Below are 26,671 nucleotides of genomic sequence, written 5' to 3'. Positions count from 1 at the left end.
ACGCTGCAGAATGCAAGGGGAATCAATAGCCTTCATTGGGCCATGTGTCATTTGTTAATCGGGTATTGATGAGAGTATTGACATGTGGCTAATTAATCTCAAGCCCAGCTCCAGCTTTCATATGTTTCCTTAATTATGTTCTTCATCTTAGTCCTCTGACATTGGCAGACTTACGCCTCGTGGTAGACAGTGAGTAAAGTTAGCTGTCAGGCTTTTAGTATTTTTTTTTACTCTCCCTGCCAAAGCAACTAGGTTCTCCCTGTTGTGCCAAATACTTTAGTTCTTTGAAACTAGTGAAATAGTTTTATAGGCTTACTTGCATTTAATAGTTGCTTGCATGATCTACAATGTCAGGGTGGTATGGCATCATTGTACCAGCTATACTCAAACGGCAGTCAACACAGTCACATACTGTTAATGCATTTTGAATGTATTTTTTATAGCAATTAGGCAAACCCCGACTGTGACATTCATTGGAGCTATTTTTTTACTCTTCCAGCAACATGGGCGAGCAGCACTGTATAAACTGTATAAACAATTAAGCTGAAGCTGCATGGGGCCCAAATATACATTGCTCATTAACAAGTTGTGGTCTGCTGCAATGGCAGCGTTTTCCCTATAATGTCCCCATTTAGCGGACCACAGAGGCCACAGTAGCAGCCCCGGCCCCAACCCTCCTGTCATAGCACAGAGGCTCGCAGACAGTTGGCTGTTTGATGTTTGGCTAGCCTGGGCATTGGGCTGGTTGGGTTTGCTTGCGAGCTGATCGATAGCGCTAGCACATTAGCACTCAGAGCACCTGAAGGTCAAGCCTGCCACAGGCAGCACCACAGGGCCCCACTGAGCAGCATTTCCCCAAACTACAGTACGCACCGCAACCCCAAAATCCAACTTTTTAGCCCGGTGGTTTGATTATTGTTTATAGATACAGAGGAGAATTAAAGCATGGCCTGCAGGCAGCATAATTATTTACAGCTGAAAACTCATATCATTATCAGCATGCTCCTAATTGCCAGAAGTAATATCAATGTTAGTTGATTAAGTGTATTTTTTTCTCCCACTTCATAGAAATTGTTTTCCTTCAGCATATGGGGTGACGGTTTATCACAATACAGCTGTTCATCTTGCTCACTTTCTTTGTTCACAGCTCCAAAATATAATATTGCGGCATCTTCAGAGAGGAGCAATGGATTTCTGCACTTTTTGTAGTTTATTTACAAGGTCAAACAGTACACACTACTATACACTGTAAAAAAAAAAAAAAAAATGTGTCAACAATACTGAACAAAAATATGAACGCAACATGTAAAGTGAAGAAGCTGATTAAACAGCATGACCATTACGCAGGTGCATCTTGTGCTTGGGACAATAAAATGCCACTCTAAAATGTACAGTTTTGTCACTCAACACAATGCCACAAATGTCTCAAGTTTTGAGGGAGCGTGCAATAGGCATGCTGGCTGCAGGAATGTCCACCAGAGCTGTAGCTAGAGAATGTAATGTTCATTTCTCTGCCTCCAACGTCGTTTTAGGGAATTTGTCAGTACGTCCAACCGGCCTCACAACTGCAGACCACGTGTAACCACGCCACCCCAGGACCTTCATGTCGTGCTGTATAATGATAGGAGACAAGCGCAGGAATACGTAATAGGGTTTTTTATTTTCTCCACCCAAACAAAAGAGTGAGGTGTAAACCTCTAAATAATACACGAGACCCGTAAAACAAGTGTACAATAACACGTAGCATGGAAGCCAGTACCCCTCCCCCTGACGCGCTGCACTAGCAGCGGGACGACACCGGCTTCGGGGGCGACCACAGGGACGCGGTACGGGTCGGTCAGGTGCCGACGGTGAAAATCCCTGGTCAGCGACGCGTCCAGGATATCCACCACAGGAACCCAGCACCGCTTCCATGGGCCGTACCCCTTCCAGTCAATGAGGTTCTGGAGACGCTCCGCCCGACGCTTCGAATCCAGGACTTCACGGACCGAGTATGCCGGACCTCCCTCGATGTCCAGAGGAGGAGGCAGGGCGTCACTGGGTCCAGCCTCAGCGAGCGGACCAGGCACCACTGGCCTGAGGAGAGACACATAAAAAGTCAGGTTAATGCGGTATTCAGCAGGGAGTTGCAAACGGTACGTTACCTAATTAACCCTCTTCAGGACTTTAAACGGCCCCACAAACCGCGGACTCAACTTCCTGCAGGGCAGGCGGAGGGGCAGGCGGAGGGTGGAGAGCCAGACCCGGTCGCCTGGAGAGAAGACAGGCGCCTCACTGCGGTGGCGGTCGGCCTTTTCCTTGTGCCGACGCATGGCCCGCTGGAGGCGAGTGTGCACAGCATTCCAGGTCTCTTCAGCGCGCCGCAAACCACTCGTCCACCGCAGGGGCCTCGGTCTGGCTTGGATGCCAAGGTGCCAGGGAAGACAGGTGCCTCACTGGTACCCCGACATGATCTGGAAAGGAGTGAGGTTAGTGGAGGAGTGGTGGAGGGAATTCTGCGCGTACTCAGCCCAAGGTAGAAAATCCGCCCACTCCCCCGGCCGGTCCTGACAGTAAAACCTCAGGAACCTGCCCACTTCCTGATTGACCCTCTCCACCTGCCCATTAGCTTGAGGACGGTACCCGGAGGTGAGACTGACCGTGACCCCCAGGCATTCCATGAATGCTTTCCATACGTGTGAAGTGAACTGAGGGCCACGATCTGACACAATGTCCCCCGGGATCCCGTAGCGCCGGAAAATGTGCGTAAAAAGAGCCTTTGCATGGCCGACGGGAGCCCAGGCAGAGGAACAGGCGACAAGCTTTGGAAAACCGGTCCATAACAATGAGAACGGTGGCGTTTCTTTGGGAGGGGGGAAGGTCAGTGACAAAGTCCACCGAGAGGTGAGACCAGGGACATTGTGGAACCGGCAGGGGAAGGAATTTTCCATAAGGGAGGTGTCTAGGTGTCTTTGACTGGGCACAGATGGAGCAGGAAGAGACGTCAACCCGGGCGTCCCTAGCCAAGTTGGGACACCAGTACTTCTCAATCAGGCAGGCAATGGTACGGCTTATCCCAGGATGACCGTCACAGGTGCCGTGCGCGCCCAGGTAAGGAGGCAGTCCCGCACACCCGTGGGCACGTAGGCGAGGTTCTCCGGGCACTGTCCAGGTGCGGGTTCCGTATGTCGGCGTCCACATCCCACACTACTCTTACGATGATACGGGACGGAGGGAGACAGGGCGTCCGCCTTCACGCTCTTCGAGCCTGGCCTATAAGAAAGTGTGAATTGGAACCCGGCGAAGAATAGAGCCCACCTGGCCTGTCTCGGGTTTAGCCTCTTCGCTGCCCTGATATACTCCAGGTTGCAGTGGTCCGGCCACACCAGGAAAGGGTGTTTGGACCCCTCCAGCCAGTGCATCCATGCCTTCAGAGCCTTCTTGACCGCCAAGAGTTCCCAGTCCCCTACATTGTAGTTCCTCTGGGCAGGGCTTAGCTGCTTGGAGTAAAAGGCACAGGGTCGCAGCTTTGGAGGGGTTCCGGTGCGCTGGGACAGCACTGCCCTGACTCCTACTTCGGAAAACTGGACTACAGGAAAAGGCGGGCCGAACAGGCCACCATTAACATCGACGGGGCTGTAGTGGAGTGGATCGAGAGTTTCAAGTTCCTTGTGCGCTATCTAAAATATTCCCGGCAGCTCCGGAATTAATCAGAGCTAGAGATTCAGGGAATTTAATGGGAAAACACACTGGTTTTGGAGTTGACAGAAAAGGAGGGGAGATCTTGCATCCTACCTGGGTTGGAGCAGGAAAATTCCCTGGCTATTAGTGGATAGAGGACAGGTCGGGGAGAAATGACCGCTTTCTCCACAATAGGAGCAGAGGCCAAGATTCCTCCTCCCACGCTTTGCCTCAGGCAAACGTGCAGAGCCCACCTCCATCGGCTCTGGCCACGGAGCAGGTGTAGCCATGGGCTGCGGATTCCGCGCAGGTCTTTGTCGGGCCGCATGAGGTTGTCCAAACGAATCACCATGCTGATGAGCTGGTCAAGTGACAGGTTGTCATCGTGGCAGGCTAACTCCATCTGTACCTCAGAGCCGACTCGTTCCATCCGGTGGAGGCCCGTGATGGTCTGGAACTCCAGAGCGAACTCCGAGGCGGTCCTAGATCCCTGGCGTAGTCGGAGTAGGCACTCCACGGGATGATCAAACACCGAGCGGAAGAGGAGGGTGACGCACTCGTAGGACTCAACCTCGGGTCTGCCCACTTCTTCACCTGTGGGATCGTCTGAGACCAGCCACTCGGGGGGCTGAAGAAATTGTGGGTTTGCACAACCAAATAATTTCTGCACAAACTGTCGGAAACGGTCTCAAGGAAGCTCATCTGCGTTGTCCTCATCAGGGTCTTGACCTGACTGCAGTTCGGCATCGTAACTGACTTCAGTGGGCAAATGCTCACCTTTGATGGCCACTGGCACGCTGGGCAGATGGCAGAAAGCGTGTATGGCGTCGTGTGGGCGAGCGTTTTGCTGATGTCAATGTTATAAACAGAGTGCCCCATGGTGGGGTTATGGTATGGGCAGACATAACCTACGGACAATGAACACAGTTGTATTTTATTGATGGCGATTTGAATGCACAGAAATACCATGACGAGATCCTGAGGCCCATTGTTGTGCCATTCACCCGCTGCCATCACCTCATTTTTCAGTGTGATAATGCGCGGCAACATGACGCAAGGATATGTACACAATTCCTGAAAGCTGTAAATGTCCCAATTCTTCCATGGGCTGCATACTCACCAGACATGTCACCCATTGAGCATGTTTGGGATGCTCTGGATCGACGTGTACGACAGCACGTTCCAGTTCCCGCTAATATCCAGCAACTTCGCACTTCCATTGAATAGGAATGGGGCAACATTCCACAGGCCACAATTAAAAGCCTGATCAACTCTATTTGCATGAGGCAAATGGTGGTCACACCAGATACTGACTGGTTTTATTATCCACACACCCCTACCTTTCTTAAGGTATCTGTGACCAACAGATGCATATTGGTATTTCCAGTCATGTGAAATCCATAGATTATGGGCTAATGAATTTATTTCAATTAACTGATTTCCTTATATGATCTGTAACTCAGTAACATTTTTGAAATTGTTGCATTTATATTTTTGTTCAGTGTAATTATTATTAAGTAACTGGTTCCACAGCCTTTTTTTGTTTTATTTACTAAACTTTGTGTTACCTGAACAAACAAAAAACATTGTTGGCCCAAACTTAACTCCAACTTAAAAAACATAGGCAAACATAGTCAACTTAAAACAATGTGTTTGTTGAAATTGTTAATTCAACTAGAAATTATTATTTGGTCATCTTACCTAAAAAAGGCTGTAGAACTAGTTACACACACATAGTCATTTTAACATACAATGTTTTCAACTTACATATTTGACACACATGATTACATTGTGCTTGTTCATTTATACAATAAATAGTATTCAACATGTCATCACCTGGGATTTGAACCCACAACCTCTAGGTTCATGGTATTCTGACCTTCCTGCTATGCCATAATGTCTGAGACAATTTGAGCAAACACATCATTTTAAGTTGACTTTATTCAGAAACAAATGATTGATTAAGCAAATTTTAGCCTACTGTAGACCTATAGCTCTCTCTGACATCAAAATGTCAAAATATTTTGTCATATACTGTATTTAAGTTTGTAAGAAAGATTAAGCTATAAATAACCAGACCGGTGAAGGGAAAATACATAAACCTGAAGGCTACTTTATTATTCACATTTAGATTACTCAAACATGAATGTAGCGTTGCAGTGTTTGCAAGCCACTGTATAAACGTAATCTCTTTTGAAACCTAGAAATGCACTCATCGTAAGCCTAGTATTTCTATTTTATACACTTTGATCATGTCAACTTAGGTTTAGGCTAATGTCTTGAGCAATATTTTTGGATATTTATTATAAAGACCAAATATATAATTAGTAAATTGGCCGAGTAGGTTGTTGTCGAAAGAACACACGTCATTTTCAGTCATCGTGACGGGAAGTGGTTCACACCACAAACATGGAAAGATGATTCTTTAAAAATCCCAGTCTCACTATTATGAGAAAAAAGATCACTGTACCTACTTGCCCAATAAAGTTTATTTTTGTTTATTTTAGAATAGCTTTATCTAAAAATGTTTTTTAGTTCATCTTAAAATCTCTGTAATTCAAGCTGTCACATAGTTTTTTCTGGCTTGCTTGCTTAGTTCTGCACTTCCATTTATGTGTAAGTATTAAACATCACTAGTTCCCTTGAACCTCTGAGTGCATGCAGACTTGTACTGCACGTAAGGAGTGAAGGGTGCTGGGTGTTTGAATGTTTTGTGAGATTGTGCGCCGCTTCAGCATAGCTTTTGGGAAAGAGCTTTTCTGCACTCGGAACGTGTAGGGGAGGAAAAAAAGGGGGAACGAAGTCTGTCAAGCATGATATATTTAATATGCATAGAGAAGAAAGAAAGAAAGACTTTTAGCAGAATGTTCTGCTTTCTTTGAATGCATCATGCCTGCTGCTTGTGATAAAACAAGAAACTAATGTGTCCTCAAAAGATTATGTCTACGAGGCAGGGAAGGGAACGCAAGGAATCCATCTTGGGTTCGGAGTCAAATTGTGCAAAGAAGTGGAATGATTGTTAAAAGGGCACCGCAAATAATTATTAAAAATGGGCCTTGGGTCATCATTAGGGCATGATCTTATGAAAATTGGGACCATGGGGACCATTTAGAGAACATATTGTTCACCAATAAGGATTGTCTCTAGCATGCGACAGCCGCATTTCTTGACAAGGATTTATTATGCGTCTCTTGACAGGCAGCAAGTTTCCTCTTTGATTAGCACACTGTGAGCTTTCGCAAACGCTTTAGGAAAAGAACAATTGGACAACTGTAGGAAATAGGAATGATGAAACTTTATGCTAAAAATAGGCTACAGCGTCAGCGCTTTGATGGCGCGGACCGTCCCTGCCGGGTCAAGTGCCCTCGGCTGCAGTGTGTCATAGAGCTTGACTGGGTGACATGTATGAGATATACTACTGCTCCATGTCAGTGGCAGGGCCCTGTTCATTGGACCATATTGCCTGTTCAGTGATTGACAAATGCAGTGCTTGCTTTTGACTCGTCTGGAACCTAACACATGGTTGTTGCTCCTTTTCCTACAGGCAAGAGTCTATTGTGCAGATAGAGTTACGAATATCATCAGCAGTGTCATTGATAGTCTATGCAGTTATTCTATATACAGCTAGAAACAATAGATCTAGGACACACATCACTTTGGTGATTGAAATAGTGATGTATAAATGATAGACTTAGGCCTAGTGATTGAAATATTGATGTATAAATGATAGACTTAAATAGTTATGTATAAATGATAGACTTAAATAATGATGTATAAATTATAGACTTAAATAGTGATGTAGAAATGATAGACTTAAATAGTGATGTAGAAATGATAGACTTAGGCCTAGTGATTAATATAGTGATGTAGAAATGATAGACTTAGGCCTAGTGATTGATATAGTGATGTAGAAATGATAGACATAGGCCTAGTGATTGAAATAGTGATGTAGAAATCATAGACTTAAATAGTGATGTAGAAATCATAGACTTAAATAGTTATGTAGAAATGATAGACTTAGGCCTAGTGATTGAAATAATGATGTAGAAATCATAGACTTAGGCCTAGTGATTGAAATAGGGATGTAGAAATTATAGACTTAAATAGTGATGTAGAAATCATAGACTTAAATAGTTATGTAGAAATGATAGACTTAGGCCTAGTGATTGAAATAGGGATGTAGAAATTATAGACTTAGGCCTAGTGATTGAAATAGTGACGTAAAATGATAGACTTCGGCCTAGTGATTGAAATAATGTAGATTCAATCAGCTCTTGGTTGGATTTAGCTTCCTCCACTGGACAATGACCCCATCTATTCAGTAAGTATGCAATTAATTGGCTGAGAAGGGGGTGCAGTGATTACAATAATTATAAAACCCCCTGACACCCCTTCTGTCCCTTAGCAAGAATTCCACGGAGATGGCGTAATGACAGTTGGAGGTTGTCGTCGTTTGATGGACACTGCAATCTACTGATGCTAAACTCAGTTAATCATCTCTTTGGATAACTGTTGTGTGATTTCAGCAGTGTGTTTGGAATTGAAATGTATTCAAGTGACTCCCTTAGCTTTAATCCTCAACTAGACATGCTACACTGACCTAAAGATCAGAGTGGACTGTCACCTGCCTTTTAAGTTTAAAAGGGGTGTAATGTTCACCCTGTGTGTTTAACTCCAGTATCTTTTAAACTTTTAATGATCTATTTTCCCCAAGTTAATGATTTAAGGCTAAGTTTACTACTGTGTGTGTTGTATTACCATATTAACTTACCTTGTAAGTGGGGAAAACTGAAGGTCTGCCTTCACTTCCTCTCGCTCTCCATCCACCCATTTCTCTCTCCATCCACCCATTTCTCTCTCTATCCACCCATCTCTCTCTCTCTCCACCCATCTCTCTCTCCCTCTCTCCATCCACTCATCTCTCTTCTCGCTCTCTCTCTCCCCTCTTATCCATCACTCATTATCTGTCCTGACAGAGACTGGATGAAGCATCACATGTCAAGTCAAGGTTTTTATTCCATTATTTTAATTGCATTGAAAAGGGGAGCTCTGAATTAAATTCCTAATATAAGATTGAGGTTGGATAAAAACTCTGTTTACTGTAAAGATGAATGGCATGATGAATAATTGTGCAGTATGTGTTTAACCAGAAAAGGAAAGTACATAAAAGGGAGGGGAAAATGTACAGTTAATGCGTGCTGTCAGTGTCAAGCAGATTTGTTCATTCTTATGGCATAAGCGCTTTTTGCAGACAGCAGCTCAAGCATGACCACTATGATCACAGGCCTCTGTTTGTATATACACATGAACAATGAGGTGAACTATAGCATTTTGCAGGATATACATTCCCCAATCTCTCAGAATAGGCAGTGTCATATTTAGGATTGTGTAGTCTGTATATATTATCATTGTTGTGATCGTGTTGTAGTGTTTGCCATTAGTGCCAACCGTCGGCTAATCAACCTGTTAAACTCATTTTCAACAGTCTACTTTTTCCACTTCATATTAACTAGGCTACTTTTCGTTTAAAAGTTTCAATTCGCTAGTCCGTCATGCACTCTCATGCTAGAATGAACGATATACATATTCTAGCGATCTATTGATAGGATAGGTGCCTATTGGTCACAAAGCGAGCAATGTCAGGTAACGCAATCTGCTGTCTGTCCCGCCTCCCGGTACAATTTGTGTGCTCTGTGGTTGGTTGCAGTCACATGTCTTTACGTAGAGGAGGGGGAGAGCATGATGCTTGTGAATTTGCATGTCAAAATTCACTTAGCCAAGTTATTGTTTTCTGGCACATTCATTTATTTTATTTCACGTGTTTCACATAGCCAGCCATGCAGAGTTGTGGCACGTAGGCATTTTTGGCTTACTGTGCTTTTATTGACAACTGGACAGTAAATGTTGACTAGTTTATAAAATGTGTCAAACATACTGAATAAAGTCGATATCCTATATCCCTTTTCCATTCATAAATCATGCAACGTTTTCCAGCCATTATTATGAACCGTCCTCCCCTCAGCAGCCTCCGCTAATTTACATGGTATCGCATCCCGACAAGTAAACCAAAATATTCCTAGGTTTCCTTTCGTAGATGTCAGACAGTGACGTTAAAGTGAGCGACTCACGTCACTCAGTGACCACGTTTACATGCACACCAATATCACTTTATTCGGGATACTCAAGTATTCTGTTTTTGAGTTGACACGTAAACATCATATCCCGTTTGCAATAACCCGAAAAAGCTTGTATCCCGGTTATAATAAACCCGGTTAAGATGCCTGGGATATGCTGATCTTAGACGGGATACTGTGGCATGTAAACATCCCGTTTACCGTTGTTTTTCACGGTCTGCGCAGGCTCCGTTTCGCATATCATGGGTGTTGTGTGATGATGTTTTCATCTGATTGTCAAGTAAATGACTTCAAGAAGTAGGCTACCTACGCAGTTCGATCTACCACTACTTTCACCCCTAATTTATACAGCTTTCTGCTTATAATTTCCGACATTTGGTAGGTGATATTATAATTTCCGATATTTAGTAGGCCATTTGTTTGTCAACTATAGTTAGATACGTGCAGCTTCTCTTCTGTCATAACTTGTTGCCCCAGAAGACTAAATAAAGTAGTGCTCACCAGAATAATGTCTTACATTAATAGAATGAATGCATTAGTAATAGTTAACACTGGTAAAGTTGTCTGTTTCGTTTAGGGACTTGGGAGAAAACGCAATAACTCCAAAACAGTGGAAAACTTCTGTGCAAAATGTCCAAATGTCATCAGTTTGACCGGTTTTAAGGAAATGAAAAGCTGAGAAAAATTATGAAACAGGTTTCTGATAAGACTTAAGTTTGTCTTTGGTGCATATTTTAGGTGGTTGAAATACTGTCTGCTTGCATAACAGTGTCAAAGATAACACATTAAACGCACATTCACATTTTCTCAAGAGATGCTGAAAGAAAGAAATCATATTTCCACTCCTGTTCCTGAGACAATTAACATTTGTTGTATCATTTTACTGCATGAAATGCATAATTCTGCAGGAGTTAACATTATATTAGCTTATATGAGAGGTTATATGCCTACAGTCAGTGTCCGTATTTCAGTTACTATTCCATTTAACCAAGATTAACTTGAATGAGGAATATTCTGTTTATTCATGGGTACAGGGATCCTCGTCGTGAGCGGGATATCAAAGGTGCATGTAAACAGCTTGTCCCGAATAAGACCTTAAGTGGGATATAAGCTATTATCCAGAATACTGTGTGCATGTAAACTTGGTCAGTGTAGCCTACCGAATCATATCGGTGAGAGAGCAGTTTATTTGCGTTGTTACTGATAGGTCTAGACTTTTTTGCAATTATCTGCAGAGAAATTATGAAAACATTTGATGAAGATGGTGAATCATCACTTCAGCAATAGGTCGTGGAAAGCCTCATTCTGGTCCAAATGTGATAATTAGGGCTCTCACAGAATCCAGGCATTAAAACAGAATTAAAAAAGAATCAAAAATGTTTTGACCTTAATAGGGAATCAACTAAATGTAGGCCTATTGAACATGGTTTAATTTGCCCAAGTGTATCATAAGACATGAACAGAATGCATCAGTGATTTTGTATTTCCTGCAACTTTCTGAAGCAATGAGAATGACTGTGTGTGGGTGTGAGTCTACCATTTTGTGTAGCCATTAGCTTTGATGCTAAAAAAAAAACAGTCTTCTGGTAGATGGAAAGGGTTATTCCAAAACGTTCTCAGTTAAATGTTAACTACAAAGTAGCTTACCTGGCAGAATGATATCATAATTATTTTTCATCAATCCAGTGGGTATTTGTTTTGCAAACTCGATCATCACATGTGCCCTACAAAAACATGCAAAACAACAGCCTCTTGCTAGGTGCTCACTTAAATTAAAGGGTAACTACACCCCAAAAAACATGCAAGAAAAAAAAAACAGAAACCTGGAAATACAAAATGGAGAAAACAGAATTTGAGAAAGAACAAAACAGAATCAGGCAAGAAATGAAGGAGAGCTTCGCGCTACTTTGCTAGCTTTCCGTGCTAATTGACTGGAGAAGAGGACATTCTAAATCCAAACAACGATTGTTCCCGACAAAGGACCCCTTGTACAACATTCTGATGAAAGATCATCAAAAGTAGGACCCATTTTATGATGCTATTTCATATATCTGTCGAACATGTTGTACTAGTCGTTTGCGCCCAGATTTTGGGTACTCTCTCGCTATACCTAAGCTGGATGTCGTAATGAAGTTATTTTTAGAATTCTAACACGGCGATTGCATTAAGAACTAGTGTATCTATCATTTCCTATACAACATGTATTTTCTAGTAACGTTTATGAATAGTTATTTGGTCAGAATAGTTGGAGTGTCATAAAAATATCCGCACATTCTGGGAAAAAGATGCTACGTTAGCACAATGTATAACCACTGATTTCAGCTCTAAATATGCACATTTTCGAACAAAACATAAGTGTATGTATAACCTGATGTTATAGGACTGTCATCTGATGAAGGTTTATGAAGGTTAGTGAAAATTAATATCTTTTGCTGGTTTATTCCCTATCGCTAACGTGCCTATTGCTATCGCTAACGTGCCTTGATGAATCAATCAATCAATCAAGTTTATTTTATATAGCCCTTCGTACATCAGCTAATATCTCGAAGTGCTGTACAGAAACCTAGCCTAAAACCCCAAACAGCAAGCAATGCAGGTGTAGAAGCACGGTGGCTAGGAAAAACTCCCTAGAAAGGCCAAAACCTAGGAAGAAACCTAGAGAGGAACCAGGCTATGAGGGGTGGCCAGTCCTCTTCTGGCTGTGCCGGGTGGAGATTATAACAGAACATGGCCAAGATGTTCAAAATGTTCATAAATGACAAGCATGGTCAAATAATAATCAGGAATGAATGTCAGTTGGCTTTTCATAGCCGATAATTAAGAGTTGAAAACAGCAGGTCTGGGACAGGTAGGGGTTCCATAACTGCAGGCAGAACAGTTGAAACTGGAACAGCAGCAAGGCCAGGTGGACTGGGGACAGCAAGGAGTCATCATGCCCGGTAGTCCTGACGTATGGTCCTAGGGCTCAGTTCCTCCGAGAGAGAGAAAGAAAGAGAGAAGGAGAGAATTAGAGAGAGCCAAGATGTTCAAAATGTTCATAAATGACAAGCATGGTCAAATAATAATCAGGAATAAATGTCAGTTGGCTTTTCATAGCCGATCATTAAGAGTTGAAAACAGCAGGTCTGGGACAGGTAGGGGTTCCATAACTGCAGGCAGAACAGTTGAAACTGGAACAGCAGCAAGGCCAGGTGGACTGGGGACAGCAAGGAGTCATCATGCCCAGTAGTCCTGACGTATGGTCCTAGGGCTCAGGTCCTCCGAGAGAGAGAAAGAAAGAGAGAAGGAGAGAATTAGAGAGAGCATACTTAAATTCACACAGGACACTGGATAAGACAGGAGAAGTACTCCAGATATAACCAACTGGCCCTAGCCCCCCGACACAAACTACTGCAGCATAAATACTGGAGGCTGAGACAGGAGGGGTCAGGAGACACTGTGGCCCCATCCGATGATACCCCCGGACAGGGCCAAACAGGAAGGATATAACCCCACCCACTTTGCCAAAGCACAGCCCCCGCACCACTAGAGGGATATCTTCAGCCACCAACTATGAATGAATGCGGTAGTGTGGTAGGCTATTGTAGTAAGCTAATATAATGCTATATTGTGTTTTCGCTGTAAAACACTTAAAAAATCGGAAATATTGGCTGGATTCACAAGATGTTTGTCTTTAATTTGCTGTACACCATCGATTTTTCAGAAATGTTTTATGATGAGTATTTAGGTATTTGACGTTGGTGTCTGTAATTACTCTGGCTGCTTCGGTTCTATTTCTGACGGTAGCTGTGATGGTAGCTGCAATGTAAAACTGATTTATACCTCAAATATGCACATTTTTCGAACAAAACATAGATTTATTGTATAACATGTTATAAGACTGTCATCTGATGAAGTTGTTTCTTGGTTAGTTTGGTTGGTTCTTGGTTAGTTAGGTTGGCTTTGTGCATGCTACCTGTGCTGTGAAAAATGTCTGTCCTTTTTTGTATTTGGTGGTGAGCTAACATAAATATACGTGGTGTTTTCGCTGTAAAACATTTTAAAAATCGGACATGTTGACTGGATTCACAAGATGTGTATCTTTCATTTGCTGTATTGGACTTGTTAATGTGTGAAAGTTAAATATTTCTAAAAAAATATCTTTTGAATTTCGCGCTCTGCCTTTTCAGTGGAATGTGGGAGGAGTTCCGCTAGCGGAACGCTGGTGCCAGACAGGTTAACAACACTTAACAATTTAACAACACAAGACTTAGTAACGTAGTTGTAGTCACGATCTGGTTACCTATAAGTGTAAACATAGTTATGTTTTTGGGTTATTGCATATTTATTAACTTATTTCCGGATATCTTCTACCCACAATGTACTATTTCTCAACATCATATGGAGGATCTACTTTGTGCTACCGAGTTCATACTCAAGCTGGCTAACGTTAGCCACTAGCCATACTAGCAGGTAATTACATTCCAGACCATGTGTTGCGGTTGGTGAGCTACAATCCACCAGTCACAGGATGGGCAACAACCCAGCAGCAGGACCGCTACCTCCGCCTTTGTGCAAGGAGGAGCACTGCCAGAGCCCTGCAAAATGACCTCCAGCAGGCCACAAATGTGCATGTGTCAGCATATGGTCTCACAAGGGGTCTGAGGATCTCATCTCGGTACCTAATGGCAGTCAGGCTACCTCTGGCGAGCACATGGAGGGCTGTGCGGCCCCACAAAGAAATGCCACCCCACACCATGACTGACCCACCGCCAAACCGGTCATGCTGGAGGATGTTGCAGGCAGCAGAACGTTCTCCACGGCCTCTCCAGACTCTGTCACGTCTGTCACATGTGCTCATGTGCTCAGTGTGAACCTGCTTTCATCTGTGAAGAGCACAGGGCGCCAGTGGCGAATTTGCCAATCTTGGTGTTCTCTGGCAAATGCCAAACGTCCTGCACGGTGTTGGGCTGTAAGCACAACCCCCACCTGTGGACGTCGGGCCCTCATACCACCCTCATGGAGTCTGTTTCTGACCGTTTGAGCAGACACATGCACATTTGTGGCCTGCTGGAGGTCATTTTGCAGGGCTCTGGCAGTGCTCCTCCTTGCACAAAGGCGGAGGTAGCGGTCCTGCTGCTGGGTGGTTGCCCTCCTACGGCCTCCTCCACGTCTCCTGATGTACTGGCCTGTCTCCTGGTAGCGCCTCCATGCTCTGGACACTACGCTGACAGACACAGCAAACCTTCTTGCCACAGCTCGCATTGATGTGCCATCCTGGATGAGCTGCACTACCTGAGCCACTTGTGTGGGTTGTAGACTCCGTCTCATGCTACCACTAGAGTGAAAGCACCGCCAGCATTCAAAAGTGACCAAAACATCAGCCAGGAAGCATAGGAACTGAGAAGTGGTCTGTGGTCACCACCTGCAGAACCACTCCTTTATTGGGGGTGTCTTGCTAATTGCCTATAATTTCCACCTTTTGTCTATTCCATTTGCACAACAGCATGTGAAATGTATTGTCAATCAGTGTTGCTTCCTAAGTGGATAGTTTGATTTCACAGAAGTGTGATTGACTTGGAGTTACATTGTGTTGTTTAAGTGTTCCCTTTATTTTTTTGAGCAGTGTATTTTAGTTGTGTTGTGTTCTAGCTGTTCTCCAGTAGTTGGGCTCTAGCTTTCCAACCATAACTATGGTGTTTGGCTAAGATGGCTAGGCTAATAGCTAAATAGCTAACGTTAGCTGGCTGGCTAGCTTGTAACTGCATTAGCTAATAACCTTTTGATAACTGGTTAGATGGTGTTATGTACAGTATTTCCACAACTTTTGTTTACTTTAATGTAGCTGTAAGCTAGGTGTTGATAGCAACTGATTGACTAATGTAGTGCTAATGTCACGTTAGCAGGGCTAGTAGGGCTAATGTTAGCAGGCTAGTTGGCTAGCAACCTTGCAAGTTGATTTGTAATAATACATTCATAAAGTATTTGCTCGTAAGTTGGCTGAACATTTATTTGAAGCCAGTAGTCATAAGTGCAAATTATTTGGTTTAATTTTAAGTTATACATTTTAAGTTATTTCTGTTTACATTGTAGGCAATAGGTTGGCTTGCCGTTGTTAAAATGGCGCCGGAGAAGAAAGCAGACGTTTTGTGTTTTTTGTATTTTTTGTACTCCTCAATGACATCTGAACATAATTCTATCCCCCTGATTCCTGCTTACATGCAAAAATTAAAGCAGCAGGCACCAGTGACTCGGTCAATAAAAAAGTGGTCAGATGAAGCAGATGCAAAGCTACTGGACTGTTTTGCTAACACAGACTGGAATATGTTCCGGGATTCTAACAATGGCATTGAGGAGTACACCACATCAGTCATTGGCTTCATCAATAAGGGCATCGATGACGTCGTCCCCACAGTGACCGTACGTACATGGATTACAGGCAACATCCACTCTGAGATAAAGGCTAGAGGTGCAGCTTTCAAGGAGCGGGACTCTAACCCGGAAGCTTATAAGAAATCCCGCTATGTCCTGCGATGGATCATCAAACAGGCAAAGCGTCAATACAGGACTAAGATCGAATCGTACTACACCGGCTCCGACGCTTGTCGGATGTGGCAGGGCTTACAAACCATTACAGACTACAAAGGGAAGCACAGCCGAGAGCTGCCCAGTGACATGAGCCTACCAGATCAGTTAACTTCTTGACGCTAGGAGGCAGAATTTTTATGTTTGGAAAAATAACGCTCCCAATGTAAACGGCCTATTTCTCAGGCCCAGATGCTTGAATATGCATATAATTAACAGATTAGGATAGAAAACATTCTAAAGTTTCCAAAACTGTCAAAATATTGTCTGTGAGTATAACAGAACTGATTTTGCAGGCGAAAACCTGAGGAAATCCAACCCGGAAGTGCCTCTTATTTTGAAAAATCCCTGTTCCATTGCCTGCCTATCCTCCATTTAAAGGGATATCAACCAGATTCATTTTCCAATGGCTTCCACAGGTTGTGAACAGTCTTTGGACATAGTTTCAAGCTTTTATTCTGAAAAATGAGCGAGATTTATCAAATCGCATCAGTGTCCTTGATTAGTTCTTGCGTGCGAAAGTGGTAGTTCAACATTTTATTTCTGTCTTGTATTGAATGACTTTACCCTCTGGTTGAAATATTATCGATTATTTATGTTAAAAACAACCTGAGGATTGATTATAAAAACGTTTGACATGTTTCTACGAACTTTACGGATACTATTTGGAATTTTCGTCTGCCCTTCAAGACCGGCACGAGCCTGTGGATTACTGAACATAATGCGCAAACCAAATGAAGGTTTTTGGATATAAAAATCATCTTTATCGAACAAAAGGAACATTTATTGTGTAACTGAGAGTCTCGTGAGTGCAAACATCCGAAGATCATCAAAGGTAAGCGATTAATTTTATTACTTTTCTGACTTTCGTGACCAATCTACATTGCTGCTAGGTGTTCGTAATGTTTTGTCTAGTGATCGATAAACTCACACAAACGCTTGGATTGCTTTCGCTGTAAAGCATATTTTCTAAATCTGACACGGCAGGTGGATTAACAACAAGCTAAGCTGTGTTTTGCTATATTGCACTTGTGATTTTAATGAATATAAATATTTTTAGCAATTTTTTGGGAATTTGGCGCTCTGCAATTCAGCGGTTGTTAATGACAATTATCCCGCTAAAGGGATCCGTGCGCCAAGATTAAACTGCTTCTATGCTCGCGTCGAGGCAAATAACTCTGAAACATGCATGAGAGCACCAGCTGTTCCGAACAACTGTGTGATCACGCTCTCCGCAGCCGATGTGAGTAAGACCTTTAAACTGGTCAACATTCACAAAGCCGCAGGGCCAGACGGATTACCAGGACGTGTACTCCAAGAATGCAATGACTAACTGGCAAGTGTCTTCACTGACATTTTCAACCTCACCCTGTCTGAGTCTAATACCAACATGTTTTAAGCAGACCACCATAGTCCCTGTGCCCAAGATCACTAAGGTAACCTGCCTAAATGACTCCCGACCCTTAGCACTCACATCTGTAGCCATAAAGTGCCTTGAAAGGCTGGTCATGGCTCACATCAACACCATTATCCCAGATACCCTAGACCCACTCCATTTTGCGTACCTTCCTAACAGATCCACAGATGATGCAATCTCTATTGCAGTCCACACTGCCCTTTCCCATCTGGACAAAAGGAACACCTATGTGAGAATGCTATTCATTGACTACAGCTCAGCGTTCAACACCATAGCACCATAGCACCAAGCTCATCAATAAACTAAGGACCCTGGGACTTAACACCTCCGTCTGCAACTGTATCCTGGACTTCCTGACGGGCCGCCCACAGGTGGTATGGGTAGGTAACAACACATCCACCATACTATTGTGGATACTACCATACTATCAGCCAGGCATGCTGATCTTCAACACAGGGGCCCCTCAGGGGTGCGTGCTCAGTCCCCTCCTGTACTCCCTGTTCACTCATGACTGCACGGCCAGGCATGACTTCAACACCATCATTAAGTTTTCCGATGACACAACAGTGGTAGGCCTGATCACCGACAATGACGAGACAGCTTATAGGGTGGAGGCCAGAGACCTGGCCTCTGTGGTGCCAGGACAACAACCTCGCAACATGATCAAGACAAAGTAGAGGATTGTGGGCTACAGGAAAAGGAGGACCGAGCACGCCCCCACATGTAGTGGAGCAGGTTGAGCACACCAAGACAGTCGTGAAGAAAGCACGACAAAACCTATTCCCCCTCAGGAGACTGAAAAGATTTGAGATGGGCCCTCAGATCCTCAAAAGGTTCTACGGCTGCACCATCGAGAGCATTCTGACTGGTTGCATCACTGTTTGGTATGGCAACTGCTCGGCCTCTGACCGCAAGGCACTACAGAGGGTAGTGCGTACGGCCCAGTACATCACTGGGGCCAAGCTTCCTGCCATCCAGGACCTCTATACCAGGCAGTGTCAGAGGAAGGCCCTAAAAATTGTCAAAGACTCCAGTCACCCTAGTCGTAGACTGTTCTCTCTGCTACCGCACGGCAAGCGGTACCAGAGCACCAAGTCTAGGTCCAAGAGGCTTCTACCCCCAAGCCATAAGACTCCAAAACATCTAATCAAATGGCTAGCCAGACTATTTGCATTTCCCCCCCCCCTTTACTCCCCTGCTACACTCTGTTATTATCTATGCATAGTCACTTTAATAATCTACCTACATGTACATATTGCCTCAGTTGCCTCGACTAACTGGTGCCCCCGCACATTGACTCTTTACCGGTGTATATAGTCTCGCTATTGTTATTTTACTGCTGCTCTTTAATGACTTGTTACTTTTATTTCTTATTCTTATTCTTTTAACTGCATTGTTGGTTAGGGGCTTGTAAGTAAGCATTTCACTGCCTGGTGATAATGTGGGTTATTTACTTAATTTTTCTGTTTTAATAAAATGCATAATTTAAAAAAGAAACAGCATTATGGCAATTCATATCTTGTATTAAAACTGTAAATAAGACTTTAATCTCAAGAGAAGACGGGTTAAATGTTAATAAAAGGTTTAATGTTCTCTTATTTAGAAAATAGTCCTGATCATATACAGTGCATTCAGAAAGTATTCAGACCCTTTGACTTTTTCCAAATGTTGATACGTTACAGCCTTGTTCTAAAATTGATTAAATCGTTTTTTTCCCTCATCAATCTACACACAATACCCCATAATGACAAAGCGGGCTGTCATGTGCCTTTTACTGAGGAGTGGCTTCCGTCTGGCCGCTCTACCATAAAATCCTGATTGGTGGAGTGTTGCAGAGATGGTTGTCCTTCTGGAAGGTTCTCCCATCTCCACAGAGGAACTCTAGAGCTCTGTCAGAGTGACCAGCGGGTTCTTGGTCACCTCCCTGATCAAGGCCCTTCTCCCCCGATTGCTCAGTTTGGCTGGGCGGCTAGCTCTAGGAAGAGTCTTGGTGGTTCCAAACGTCTTCCATTTAAGAATGATGGAGGCCACTATGTTCTTAGGGACCTTCAATGCTGCAGACATTTTTTGGTACCCTTCCCCAGATGTGTGCCTCAACACAATCCTGTATCAGAGCTCTACGGACAATTCCTCGACCTCATGGCTTGGTTTTTGCTCTGACATGCACTGTCAGCTGTGGGACCTTATATAGACGGGTGTGTGCCTTTCCAAATCATGTCCAATCAATTAAGTTTACCACTGGTGGACTCCAATTAAGTTGTAGAAACATCTCAAGGATGATCAATGGAAACAGGATGCACCAGAACTCAATTCTGAGTCTCATAGCAAAGGGTCTGAATGCTTATGTAAATAAGGTATTTCAGTATTTTTTTTTGTACATTTACAAACATTTCTTATAAACCTTTTTTTGCTTTGTCATTATTAGGTATTGTGTGTAGGTTGCTGAGAATTTTTATTTATTTAGTCAATTTTAGAATAAGGCTGCAACGTAACAAAATGTGGAAAAAGTCAAGGGGTCTGAATACTTTCCGAATGCGCTGTAGGCCTGGACCTGTATGATATTCAAAACAACTAACAATACACTGAATTCATACATTTTCAGCAGTGATGGATAAAGTACTACATTTTCAAGTAAAAGTAAAGACAAATATATATATATATATATATATAAATATATATATATATATATATATAAATAAATATATATGGGGGATTTGAAATGATGTAGACAATTAAACTGATAGATTGTGGCTTCTATCTGCAATATTAAAGCGAATCTACCCCCTAAAAAAGTAAAAATGAAAGTCACCCAGTAAAATATTACTTCAAACCAAATCAACAACAAAAATACTACTTGAGTAAAAGTATCTGGTTTAAAATGTTTTTAAATGGAGACTTCGGGATTTTGACAATGAGCATACTAGCAGATACCCATAGCAGATACCCATAGAACTCCCGTCATTGCGCTAACGCTAGTTAGCATTGGCGTGCGAAAATACCTCAAACTTCCTTTATACTGGACACAGATACATAAAAGATACAAGTTCATGTGACACTGAGGAAGTAGATGCAGGGCCTAATTGCCAAAATCTCGACGTATCCCTTTAAGTACAGTGGTGGGAAAAGTACTAAATTGTCATACTTGAGTAAAAGGAAAAAGTTCAAGTAAATGCTATACATCAAATACCTTATATTAAGCAAACCAGACACCACGATGTTCTTGTTTTAAAAATGTACGGACAGACGGTGGCACATTTTCACACTCAGACAAAATGTACAAATTCAGTATTTGTGTTTAGTGGGTCCCCCAGATCAGAGGCAGTAGGGATGACAACGCGTTATATTGATTGGTGCGTGTATTAGACCATATTGCTGTCCTACCTGAGCATTCTAAATGTATCAAGTACTTTTGGGTGTCAGGGAAAAGGTATGGGAGTAAAAAGTACATCGTTTCTTCAGAAATGTAGTGGAGTACAAGTAAAAGTTGTCAAATGGGTAAGTACAGATACCCCAAAAACGACTGAAATAGTACTTCAAAGTATTTTTACTTGAGTACTTTACACCCCTGATTTTCAGTCATTTAAATTGTCATGTCTTTCTACACAATACCAAAACAAATGTTTCCAATCAAAAAAGTCACCAAAATAGAGTTCCTTCGGCAAAACAAATCGGATATGATAAACGATAACTGACTTGGAAGTGGGTCGGTAAGATGCAGTGTGGCTGAACTCTGAGGCTGTTTCAGTTGCCACTTTTCCCTGTGGTCTGTAGGTAATAGGGTGGAGCTTACTACTGTGTCCATATAAATATATTTACTAGAATGGACAACCCCATTCAAGTCAATGTTCTGTGATTGTATATCTATGACAGTACCAACCCTGAAAGTGCTGATTGACCAGGGAACAACTCTACCAGTTGATTGCATGGAAGGTTTTAAATGTCAGAGTAAGACTGGCTGGTTCACTGCAGCATCCTTGAAAGTGAATGACAAATACTGCCTTCAGAATCATTCAATCCCTTTACCGCCGATTCACCTCTGTAGGCTCTTAAGGCCCTCAGTATTTGACTTCTCTCACCCCATAGGAATTTTATCAGATGATACTCCTTCAATCCATGAACAGTGGCTCAACTCTAGCTTTTGATTACATGGAAGGTTTTAAATGTCAGAGTAAGACTGGCTTGCTCACTGCAGCATCCTTCAAAGTGAATGATAAAGACTGACGTAAAATGAATAGTCAGTCAAATCATAGTAGACAGATGTGCTCGTTGAAGAATCCTAATTTGAGCAGGTGTTAAACGTCTGCTTGCCTACAGCATACGCATCGAGCTCGCCCTCTCCTTCCGCAAAACAAGTTGTGAAGTTACACCCTTCAACATGTTGCGTTAAAGTCGTTCATAGCTCGCGGGTACCTAAAAACAAAGAGTATGTTGAGAGCTATATTTCGAAATAGGATTTGAGAGAGAGGCAAATTGGTAATTAGTTGCTGTGAGTGTCTCGACATGCAAACGATCATTACAATCCTGCTTATGACTCGGCTCTGGGTCCCCAAAGCCTCTTTTATTAATTTAGCTCTCAGGAACCATCAATAAACAGGCAGAGTAAGCTGTTAGCCTAAACGATGAGCACAAATGAAGGGCTATGCTAAATGTGTTGAGTGCACCTGTGATAGGGTAGCAGCAGGGCTGCAGTAGGATGATGATCAGCTTGGTTTGAGAGAGCATGCAAAGGTAAAGGAAGGAAAACACCAAAGTTATAATTTACAAAGGTTAGGAGGTTAAAAGAATTTCAAATTTTCACACAAGCTGTTCACTAAACAGATTCCTTAGAGTAGCAGGTAAAGTTCAGATGCAGAACTGCAGATAGCTCTCTGTAAGGCCCAGTAGAGAAAAAAAAAAACTCTCATTCCATTGTCATCAATATCAGTAATTATAGAATTAGGCTCAGCGCTCAGTTGAACTGCAGAGCACATAGCCAGTTGATACTAAGGGAGTTAAGTTACCGTATGTATTGTGAAAGCAGGGAAACCTGTTTTTCACACATCGCTTCTGTTGTATTAGACCCTGAGGATGTTCCATGTCTTTTTATGAGCAAAAGGTTATCAGCCAGCACCTCTAAAACAGGATAATATGTTGGAATAGAAGGGATCATGCATTCTTCAAAAGCTGTTGAAGGTGATAGTGCTATATACGGAGGGGTTCATTAGGAAATATATTCATGTCATGCCCTAAACTGTTTAAAAATTACAAAATCATTTGTTATGACTAATGCTAACCATGTGCATAATGGTTAACATTAGGAATAATGGGGAGAGAGGCAGCATGTTCTAAAATACTTGCAGGCATTTCTGTCGGGTGTAGACAATGTGCATGCTTAGCATCATTTGTCACATATCGTGTTCTATCTCCTGGCACGATGAAATTGCTCTGAACTTTAAATTCTGTCTCTTTTTTTCCTCATGAGGTCAGTGTCTTGCATCAGAATTCTGCCCCCTGGTTGCGTTGCATAATACCAGTCAGCCCCGGTTACTTCCAAATGAAAAGAAAAAGACAGAAACTTCCAAATTAATTTATAGTTACCCACCTTACAGGTAACTGAGTTTAATGTAATTACTCGCCGTCATAAATGACTGTAATTGAGAAAAAGCCTACAGCATACATGATAACGAATAGGAAGCTAATGGAAGTGCTAAAAGCCTGTTCAGATTGATGTTGGGAAAATAGCTGTGTGCTGAGAGATGGGCAATTCCAGCAAATACTAGGCCCTGGCTCACTGTAGCTTGTAGTAACTCTGCTGCCCCTATATTCCCCTCCATTCAGCATGGCTGATATATTGAAATGAGACCCCCATTACCTCTAAGTAGTTTTACCAAAATTTCTGCCATTCTACAAATTAGCCAATTTTACAAATTAGACGTTAGCTAGTCCTAGGGTCAAAAGGTCGGCAGGAGTAAATATAGGTTTCAAACCTGTACTTAAGAGAATGAATAGTGGCTCTTCTAAAAAGCACTTTAACAGACTTTCAGGCATTTTGTACTCGAGAGAAGAAATGCTGGATTTTCAGGATGTGTGACATTCCAGCCTTCCATTATAAATGTTCATAATGTTTGATGTTTCAGTGTGAAATGCCGCTCGTCCGTTCTTTCACCTCGGCTGGGAATGAGGCCATCTCTCCTTCTGCTTCACCATGCTGTGGCCTATATACCGTCCTAGATGGACAGTGCACAGTTTAATGTGATAGACAAAATAGCATTAGGCTTTTGGGTCTGCAGCACAGCACTGGAGAGAGTGAAGAGAGTGTCGTCAGCCCTGCCGAAAGGGGTGGAGTGAGTGAGAGAGGAAGAGAGCGCACTCTAGCATCCATCCGAACTCTCCCACTCCGACGAGTATGTAGTAGGGTAGACGGACATATGGGCAACGCTACATTCATTTTAAGGGAGTAAAGTGAATTCCTGATCCCCCTCCTCCTCGTCGCTACTCGCGCACAAATTGCCCGTTTGAATGTCAGCCTGTCTTTTTGTCAAACCACTCCTGTGTCTGCCAATGCAGGGGACGCTGAGAGAAAAAAACACACACCCCATCTCCATCAACTCTGGTGTGATCCGGGAGAGAGTCTGCAGCAGCAGTGTGCGTATTAGTAGAGGATGATGGTTTTCCAACAGGGTCACAGTCGGACACACAGCAAAAATCTATAGAGCTTTGTATGGGCCTGACCCACATACAGCAGAGCAGGCGGACCAGGGTTATTTCATTACGTGGTGTTTGTGCCCCAGTAGCTGCATTATTGGCCAGGCTGGCCCAGGCCATACAGATACAGCCATTCAGGGCCAGGGGAGGCAGTGCAGTGGTGGGAGTTCACACAAGCACGCCCTGCCTGCCGCCTGACTTCACTGTCACTGATTACAAGTGACGCAGAGTTAATAAAAGAGCAAAGCTGACTGTCAGGCCGGATTAGGCTGCGCACCCAGACAAGACAAAGAGGAGAGCAGTGGACATTATTCATGGTCATTAACTGGGTTGAGTTGGGGATTTCAGGGGCCTTACCTGGGCTGTGGGCGGCTCAGTGCAAGAGCATTTTTTGACGGTTTAAAACCCGGATTTTACTAGAATGCTAACATGTAAAAGCAACTGTAATTGGTTATGTTTAACGGCCTAGTGCGGTGGATTTAACTTTTTTTTTCACACATACATGCACACACATTCATACTGATTCTACACGCACACACACTCACATACTCATCGTATATGCTGCTGTACTCTGTATATCATATATCCTGATGCTTAGTCACTTTACCCCTATACATACAGTATCTACCACTCCAGTATCCCTACACATTGTGAATATGGTATTGGCACTGACCCTGGAACTGACACTGTATATAGCTGACTTACTTTCTCGTGTTCTTCTTATTTCTATTTCTTGTGTGTTTTTATGGTACTTTACTTTATTTTAAAGTACTATCATGTAAATTGATATTGATTACTGCATTGTTGGGAAAGTGCTTGCAAGGAAGGCATTTCACGGGAATTGTGCACGTGACTTTCCTATCGTGTATCATTGAACACAACACAATCCAATAAGCTGTGGTATATGTACTTAGCTGTTTTTAAGACTTATGTACAGCACAGCTGGTCAGGATTCTCATGGCGGGCCCCCATTGGTTTGTTTACAGTAGCCAAGTCCTTTGTGTTTGTTGAAAAAACCTTTTTCAGCAATTTTATATTAGATTATATCATACCAGATTTTGAGCTGATAAAGTAAATACTGTATTTTGAGACTTCTCTTTACACAATGCAAGACAGGTCTTGCAGGGCTATTGGTCCTTTACAGAGGTCCATGTTGAGTAGTACCAAGGTTGGGGTCAATTCAGTTTTCTATTCAGATAGTGAGTTGAAATTCATATTATGAATCCTGGTGCCCCCTTGAAATCAAATACTTGGGCTCCTGAGTGGCGCAGCGGTCTAAGGCTCGGCATCTCAGTGCAAGAGTCGTCAATGCAGGTCCTGGTTCGAATCCAGGCTATATCACCACCGGCTGTGATTGGGATTCCCAAATGACGGGGCACAATTGGTCCAGCATCGCCGGGGTAGGCCATCATTGTAAATAATAATTTGTTCTTAACTGACTTGCCAAGTTAAATAAAGTTGAAATAAATTACAAATAAAAAGAGCATTAGTGAGGTCGGGCACTGATGTTAGGTGATTAGGCCTGGCCAATTCATCCCAAAGGTGTTCAATGGGGCTGAGGTCAGGGCTCTGTGCAGGCCATTCAAGTTCTTCAACACTGATCTCGTAGAACCATTTCTGTATTGACCTTGCATTTTGCACGGGGGCATTGTCATGCTGAAACAGGAAGGGCCTTCCCCAAACTGTTGCCACAAAGTTGGAAGCACAGAATCGCCTAGAATGCCTTTGTATGCTGTAGCATTAAGATTTCCCTTCAGTGGAACTAAGGGGCCTAGCCCAAACCATGAAAAACAAGGCAGGTAGCATTCTCCTGGCATCCGCCAAACCCAGATTCGTACGTCGAACTGCCAGATGGTGAAGCATGATTCATCACTCCAGAGAATGCGTTTCCACTGCTCCAGAGTTCAATGGTGGCGAGCTTTACACCACTCCAGCCTATGCTTGGCATTGTGCATGGTGATCTTAGGCTTGTGTGCGGCTGCTCGGCCATGGAAACCCATTTCATGAAGCTCTCGACGAACAGCGATTGTGCTGACATTGCTTCCAGAGGCAGTTTTGAACTCAGTAGAGTGTTGCAACCGAGGACGGACAATTTTTTCACGCTTCGGCACTCGGCGGCCCTGTTTTGTGACCTTGTGTGGCCTACCACTTCGCGGCTGAGCCATTGTTCCTCCTAGATGTTTCCACTTCACAATAACAGCGCTTTCAGTTG

At 43.1% G+C, this 26,671-nt stretch overlaps 1 protein-coding gene across 1 annotated transcript in view; it reads right to left on the bottom strand.

Moving 5' to 3' along the window:
* The window catches only part of ofcc1 (orofacial cleft 1 candidate 1), a 122,369-nt gene extending 120,057 nt beyond the window's left edge, over positions 1–2,312 (bottom strand). Inside the window, exons 1-2 of the mRNA XM_038997223.1 lie at positions 2,185–2,312; positions 1,773–2,076 (exon numbers count right to left, since the gene is read on the bottom strand). Coding sequence (XP_038853151.1) covers positions 1,773–2,076; positions 2,185–2,312 — 432 coding nt within the window. The remainder of the gene's footprint in view (positions 1–1,772; positions 2,077–2,184) is intronic.
* Positions 2,313–26,671: the final 24,359 nt, after the last annotated feature.

Source organism: Salvelinus namaycush, chromosome 7 (assembly GCF_016432855.1).
Source record: "Salvelinus namaycush isolate Seneca chromosome 7, SaNama_1.0, whole genome shotgun sequence".
NCBI lineage: Eukaryota > Metazoa > Chordata > Actinopteri > Salmoniformes > Salmonidae > Salvelinus > Salvelinus namaycush.
This window is presented reverse-complemented; position numbering and strand designations above follow the sequence as displayed.